Raw genomic sequence first — 7,138 nt, 5'->3', positions numbered from 1 at the left:
AATATATAACGTTGTTAACTTTTTACTTCAACTTTAACCATTTAACTAAAATACTCCCTCTGCTCTTAAATATATAACGTTGTTAACTTTTTACTTCAACTTTAACCATTTAACTAAAGTAAAATGTGTATCATTATGTCCATTGTCAAAAATATTTGTAAAAAAATGAATAGTCAATTAAATAAAAAAAGTTAACGGTATTTAAAAACGGAGGGAGTACTATTTTTAGTTGTAACATAATCTTAGGGGGCTAAGCACGAAAAACACACGCGCCCTCTTTCTTTTGAACGCAACGCTACGATAGCGACGATGCGAAACAGAGCGGCACGGCACGTCGTAATAATTGGGCGGCCCCGTCTCTCTCCGCCAACGTGGCCGCCGCGTGCTCCGCGCTGCTGCCGCCGCCGCCGCCGCTGCCGCTGCCACTGCCCCCCCGCTGCCTCCCGCAGCCGCAGCCGCGAATCGAAGCGGAATCGAAGCAGCAGCAGCAGCAGCCAGGCAGGCAGGAGGCAGCCGCCACCCCGCCACCACCCCCACTTGCCTCGAGCGCAAAATTTTATCCCGGGCAACTCGCGCGGCGCTCGTGCCCGTGCCTCCCGCGCCGAGCGCCCGAACCCTAGCGCAACCACCAGATCCGGAGATCCCGCGGGGGACGCGGCGGGACCCCCGCACGGCACCCACTCACCAGCCGGCCCCGCCGCCGAATGGCGCCCCCTCGGCGCTGATCCGATCCCGCCCCGCCGCCGACACGACGCCCCGCCCGCCCGCCCGCCACATGGATTCCGCACGGAGCTGGCTCCAGAAGCTGCAGCCGCGGGACAAGGACCGGGACCGGGGCGGCAAGCCGGCGGGGTCGCCCACCGGCGGGTCCGCGAGGATGTCCGCCGCGGCTGGGGCGGGAACCGGGGAGGAGGCGCTGTCCAGCGCCACCAAGCAGAAGGTGGCGGCGGCCAAGCAGTACATCGAGAACCACTACAAGACGCAGATGAAGTCGCTCCAGGAGCGCAAGGAGAGGTCAGTCCACTTAGTCCAGTCCAGTCCAGTTCCCTTCCCGCCCGGCTCGTGGGTTCCGCGGCTTGGAGATGGCAATGCGTGTCCCTGCTCGGTGATTTGAGTGCAGTTGGTGCGGAGTCTTCCTATCAGTGGGCGCGGATTTGTGCTCGATTTTGGTAGAAAATCGTGGAGCTCTTAGATTTTTCTCCCCACCTTTGATCGTACGCCGGTAGCTGGAAGCTGGCTGCATTGTTGCGGAGATGTACTAATATCATTTGCTTGATTTTGCTTGCATTGCTGAACTATTAGATTTTTTTTTCTGTGATCATGTGCTAGTATCGATTTAAGCTGGCTGCATTGTTGTGGAAATGTACTGTGATATAATTGCCCCTGAAAGCTTCCAGCTAGTTTTGACTATTGACTGTTCTTGCTTCTAGTGCATGTGCTTATTTTAGGATGCAGATGTCTAATTTTGGATATGTTGGGCTACATTGCTGCGCCCATGGTCACATTTTGGAGGAGAGGTGAATGGTACACACCTCTAGCCTCTTTCAGGTTCATGACTGCTTGTCTGCTATGTTCTGAAATGCACTAGGCACCAGGTGCACGGAGCTCCTTCGTCAACTTAGGTGCCAGCCTAGGGGAGCTAGGCGCATTCTAGAACAGTTATTGTCCATGGATTGAGTTTTGGCGCGTTACAGCATGGTGGGGATGTTTTCAACTGAGTGCATATGCCATGAATAATGAATACCCCTGGTGCTTTTGGGATTACGAGTGAAATGATCCTAATTTTGGTATGGTAGAAGGTGCATATCATCAAGTAGATTGTTGCCATTTCTGGAACATGCAAGGAGATAAATGGGAACATCAGCTCCAGTTTTGTGTTATGGAACGCCAAATTGCATAATTCCATTGCTTTGTCTAATAGTAGATGTTCTTGAAAAGTGACAGCAAATTTTAAGTGTCATTTTGTCACATAGACATTACTGTAACTGCTGTGCTGGCAAATCAATCTAGTTGTGTAGTGGTACAACCTAGAGTTGGACTCAGGCTCCTATTGATTGCAAAGCGTTACTATTATTAGGTTGTCTGTGTCCTCTTTTAGGAAAGCTGGGGTTGCGTTATGTAGGTCTATTATATTTCATCTGCTTGCAAAAGCTTACAAACTTTAGATCTTACATTAGACTGCAAAAACAGATTAACCAAAGAAGATAGAAGGTATGATGAATATTAATGGGGGGATAAATACAACTTATGGCCAATAATGAGAAATTGAGGATAAAATCTACCCATGGAGAAGGAAATAAAATTGCAACTAGTTGATAGCTGAGGATATCTCAAATTCCTTTCAGTACGACCTTTAGCTTGCATGGGCACTGCTAAGACATGTAGCTTCATTTGAATCATGGAAGTAGTGAAAAACAACATGCCGTCACCTTCCGTACTTTGATATGAAATCTAGATGTTCTATCTTCAAATGGGTCTTGGCTCCGGATTTTTGTAGCAGCAACTTCTTGGCTCTTCACAGTTCTCTTTTTTTTCCATATTTTATGCTTGACCGCCTGTCTTCTTTAAGACTGGCGTAGGCCTTACTAAACTGCTATATATTGTTTCTGGATCACACTTTGGCATGACTTGTATTGTTGAATTCCTGTTTTGTTTACTACTACCCATTTTGACGTCAACCCATATTTTAGGCGTTGGATGTTGGAGAGGAAGCTAGCAGATGCCGATGTATCTGAAGAGGAGCAAAATAATATCCTGAAAGATTTAGAAAAAAAGGAGACAGAATACATGCGCCTACGAAGGCATAAAATGGGTGTTGATGATTTTGAATTGCTAACCATTATTGGGAGAGGTGCATTTGGGGAGGTAACAAATAGTTTGACTTGCCCTTTTTGTAATAAACATCAGTTTACTCAATACCTCGAGAGATCTGAGTTAGTACATGCAGGGAATTTCTCACAATAATGTTTTCTGTGTCTGCCAGCTGCTTACCTCGACACTGGTATTTTGCAGGTGAGACTTTGTAGAGAAAAAGCTACATCCAATGTGTATGCAATGAAAAAGCTAAAGAAGTCTGAAATGTTACGAAGAGGCCAGGTACTCCGTGATGCTAGCCCTAGTAACTATACCGGATAATCCACCAGCTTATCTTTTTATAATGTTTTATTTTTAGGTTGAGCATGTGAGAGCTGAAAGAAACCTCCTTGCAGAGGTTGATAGTGCTTATATTGTTAAGCTTTACTGCTCATTTCAAGATGATGAATTTCTGTACCTCATCATGGAGTATCTTCCTGGTGGTGACATGATGACTTTACTCATGCGCAAGGACACACTGACAGAGGATGAATCTAGGTTCTATGTCGCAGAGACAATACTAGCAATTGAATCCATTCACAAACACAGTTATATTCATAGGTAATATTCAATAAGAAGTACCACTATATAGGAAATCGTAATTCGTCATTCAATCGTTGTTGTACCTTTCCAGGGATATCAAGCCGGACAATTTGTTGCTAGACCGAAGTGGCCACTTGAAGCTTTCAGATTTTGGCTTATGTAAACCTCTAGATAGCAGTAGCTTCCCAAACCTGAGTGACCTTGACTATGCAGTGGGAAAGAGCACCAATCCATCATCAGATGGTGATAAGCAATCAAGTAACTGTACTGCTCCCAGGCGGACACAACAGGAACAACTAATGCATTGGCAGAAGAATAGACGGATGTTGGTAGGTGCTTAGCTATATAAGCATTTGACTCCTGTCATTTCATGGTAGATGCAGCAATACGAATTTTGGCTGCTACTTTAATACACAACTCTACTACAGAATAAATTAACTTGTGTCTGCTTGCCAGCACAAATATTGTTCTACGGAGGGTCTTTCTTATGTATATGTGTGTGGATAGCTTATAGTAGGCAAGCTCCAGACTATGACCTTGCCGTGACATTTCTTACACAATGTAGCTATAAAGAGCACTAGTACAACAACAATGAAGTCTTTGGGGTAGGCTAGTAGTTATAAAGAGCACTAATGAACTAATCAGGCTATAAGAAGTCAACATCTAGGATACTTGACTATTATATACGTGAAGCATGATTGTATGAGGGAAAGGTGGAAAATTTTGAGATATTCTTGCCTTTGAACTTTGCAGTTTGCACCTAAGATACATGGAGAAATTTAAATTCCACCTAAGATGAAATGTATTCCAGCTTTTCAAAAAATGATGTATTCCCCAGTAAATTACAGATGGAATGACTTGGAGTGGTCATTTGCTTAAAACTCATGCTTGGTTCTGTTTCGTATACTTGACTCTCTGTATTTATGTACATGGTTTTGTGCAATTTATAGGCTTACTCTACTGTTGGTACACCTGATTACATTGCACCTGAGGTACTTTTGAAGAAAGGATATGGGATGGAATGTGACTGGTTAGTTTTGATTTGAACTTGTGCATTGCATGCCCTATGGTTTCCATTTTTCTTATGTTAACTTTTCAATTTTCATAGGTGGTCACTTGGTGCCATAATGTATGAAATGCTTGTGGGATATCCACCATTTTATTCTGAAGATCCAATGTCAACATGTAGGAAGGTAAGCTTATGTGCTGCTTCTTTGCCAATTATTGAAGTGTTGCATAATGCTAAGTCATGTCCTTGCAAGAAAAACTGTGCTTTTGCTTTTGAATTCTTCTTAGACACTTCATGAATGCAATTTTGCAGATAGTGAATTGGAGAAGTCATCTAAAATTCCCTGAAGAGGCCAGACTTTCACCAGAAGCTAAAGATCTCATTGGCAAGTTATTGTGTAATGTGGATCAGAGACTTGGAACAAAAGGTGCACATGAGATAAAGGTCAGCATTACTCAGATGATTCGCGCGGTGCTACATACTTTTGATTTTTGAACATTTCACAATGGATGGCACAATGTGTTCATGCAGGCACATCCATGGCTTGGAAGTGTTGAGTGGGAGAAACTGTATCAGATGGAAGCAGCTTTCATTCCTGAGGTTAATGATGAGTTGGACACACAGAACTTTGAAAAATTTGAAGAGGTGAGGTTCTATTCTCATGCAGCTACAATTCCAACTGTTCCTCTGTAGTGTTAACGGCCTGGAAGCTTGCGTATTTTCTTCTATTCTGAGATATTATTAGTTGAGCCTCATATATTTGCTGTAGATTGTGCTCTACATTCTGCTTGCTTAAATGATATTGCGCAGACAATGTACTGCAAGACAGTGAAAAGTGGCAACTAGGATGGTGTATAAAATATATTAGTTCTTGACCCCTTGCAGTCTGGTCTCCAGTTGCTGTTGATTACTTACCTTTATGCATTTGGTATTTTTACAGACTGCACCTCCAATGCAAACTTCATCAAAGGCAGGTCCTTGGAGAAAGGTAATGTTTTCAAGGTTCTTGGAATGCATTTGCTTCTATTTTCAATCTTACAGGAAGACTAGATTTTTGTGTTTTTTTTCCTCGGTCAATCTTGTCCAAAGTATAAAAATCAGTACATTAAGGAACTGGGCAGTTTAATAACAAGATTTTCTTTTTTTTCCACGTTTTAGGCGATATCAAGATTTCAGTCTTAGGATTTCACATTTAGGCGATATCAAGATTTCACACTTACGCCATTACCTCTTTTGCTTTCAAAATCTGTAATGCAGATTTTTAAAGAAATTATTTTCATGCTTTTTGTATCATGAGAACCACAACTGCACCTAAAATCATCTTTGGATATGGTAACTGATTTTGTTCCTTTATGCAGATGCTTTCTTCCAAGGATGTGAACTTTGTTGGATATACCTACAAGAACTTTGAAATAGTGAATGATCCTGAACTTCCAGGAATTGGTTGGAAATAGTTCCTATCTTTGCTCATTCACTTTTCCCTAGTTTAATAATTTCCCAAGCTTGGGTGGTATCTTTGAATTACACATCTTTTTTGAACTATTTTCCTTTCTCACATTGCAGCTGAGCTAAAGAAAAAGAGCAACAAGCCAAAGCGACCAACCATCAAATCATTATTTGGTAACTATCCTTAATGCTCTCATGAGTTTTTGTGGATAATTTTTTTCATAGCATTTACACTGCATTCACGAGCATCTGTGCAGAGACTGCTGATAGTGAAGACCAGACTTCTGAAGGCAGTTTCTTGAACCTATTACCCACACAATTGGAGTTGCCGGAGAGCCTCGAGCCCTCACCTCACTCCAGCATGTCTTCTGAGGATTCCCAAGCACGGCATAGGTAGCAGGTGCATGTTTTTTTGGCACCTGTCACCTGTAAGCTGGGCCTGAGAAAATCAAGACTTAACCTTGCACACACAGATGGATGGCAATCTGCAGAATCAAGTGGTTATTCAGAGGAAGAGCTCTATCAAGTTTGCCCTTGAACAGCCATCTAATATGGCAGCACTCCATCCTGTACATTGTTAATGGGTTTTTAAAAGTTTCTTTGCCAACAATCTGGCAGATTGGTTGTCATAGAGAGGGAGGTATTTGTTCTCTCCTGTAAATTCTTGGATTCTATGTGTTGCTGAGATTCATTCGTTCATTGGAGCATGCCATGGGGTGTGCTGCCAGTTCCGTTTTCCTGCGCAGAAATCTGCATTTCGATATAATTGTTGTAAGATTTGCGACAATGTAAAGAAATTGAGTTTGAGAATCAAGCAAGTTGTACTCCAAATGATATCCTTACCATGTAAAAGAATTGCAAGTTTTATACTGAGTTACAATATTATATTTGATCTAGCTCCTTATAATGTCTTATATGCATGTCAATTCACTTTTAGCTCATTTTTGTGAAATTAGTTTTTTGCTTTGAACAAATATGGATCTTATTTTCCTCCCTTCAAATGTATTCTGTCGGTGCTCTTTTTCATTTTCCAGATTAACTGTGATCTATTTTTCACAATTTTGTAGGCTCTTGGTTAGATTTGCTATCGAATAATATTCTATTGGGTTTTTTTTTCACCGGACGCTGTGAAAGTGTTGTTTTGCGTGGAGCACCTCACTCGTCGATTTAGGCTCTTGGACATCCTGAATTCTTGTATTTTTTTCCACAGGACACTGTGAAAGTATTGTTTTGCGTGGAGCACCTCACTCGTCGATTTAGGCTCTTGGACACCCTGAAATCTTGTAT

General features: G+C 42.3%; 1 protein-coding gene across 1 annotated transcript; it reads left to right on the top strand.

Moving 5' to 3' along the window:
* Nucleotides 1-329: 329 nt before the first annotated feature.
* On the top strand, nt 330-6,747 carry LOC117850100 (uncharacterized). The gene is made up of 13 exons (XM_034731889.2): nt 330-1,014; nt 2,691-2,865; nt 3,013-3,096; nt 3,173-3,414; nt 3,488-3,725; nt 4,347-4,426; nt 4,505-4,589; nt 4,718-4,849; nt 4,937-5,050; nt 5,346-5,393; nt 5,764-5,848; nt 5,969-6,025; nt 6,109-6,747. The coding sequence occupies exons 1-13, from the start codon at nt 776-778 to the stop codon at nt 6,246-6,248; spliced, it is 1,719 nt and encodes a 572-aa protein (XP_034587780.1). The 5' UTR covers nt 330-775; the 3' UTR covers nt 6,249-6,747.
* The last annotated feature ends 391 nt before the right edge of the window (nt 6,748-7,138 follow it).

The sequence above is a fragment of the Setaria viridis genome, chromosome 3 (genome assembly GCF_005286985.2).
Source record: "Setaria viridis chromosome 3, Setaria_viridis_v4.0, whole genome shotgun sequence".
Lineage (NCBI taxonomy): Eukaryota > Viridiplantae > Streptophyta > Magnoliopsida > Poales > Poaceae > Setaria > Setaria viridis.
The sequence above is the reverse complement of the archived record's forward strand: the minus strand, read 5'-3'. Positions and strand labels throughout refer to the sequence as shown.

What these genes read in the sequence shown, in the direction of transcription:
- LOC117850100 (XM_034731889.2), top strand. Translation starts at nt 776, where the DNA reads ATGGATTCCGCACGGAGCTGGCTCCAGAAGCTGCAGCCGCGGGACAAG. An exon ending in AGAAGAATAGACGGATGTTG is followed by an intron (nt 3,726 to 4,346) that starts GTAGGTGCTTAG and finishes TGCAATTTATAG; the next exon opens with GCTTACTCTACTGTTGGTAC. An exon ending in CAATGTCAACATGTAGGAAG is followed by an intron (nt 4,590 to 4,717) that starts GTAAGCTTATGT and finishes GCAATTTTGCAG; the next exon opens with ATAGTGAATTGGAGAAGTCA.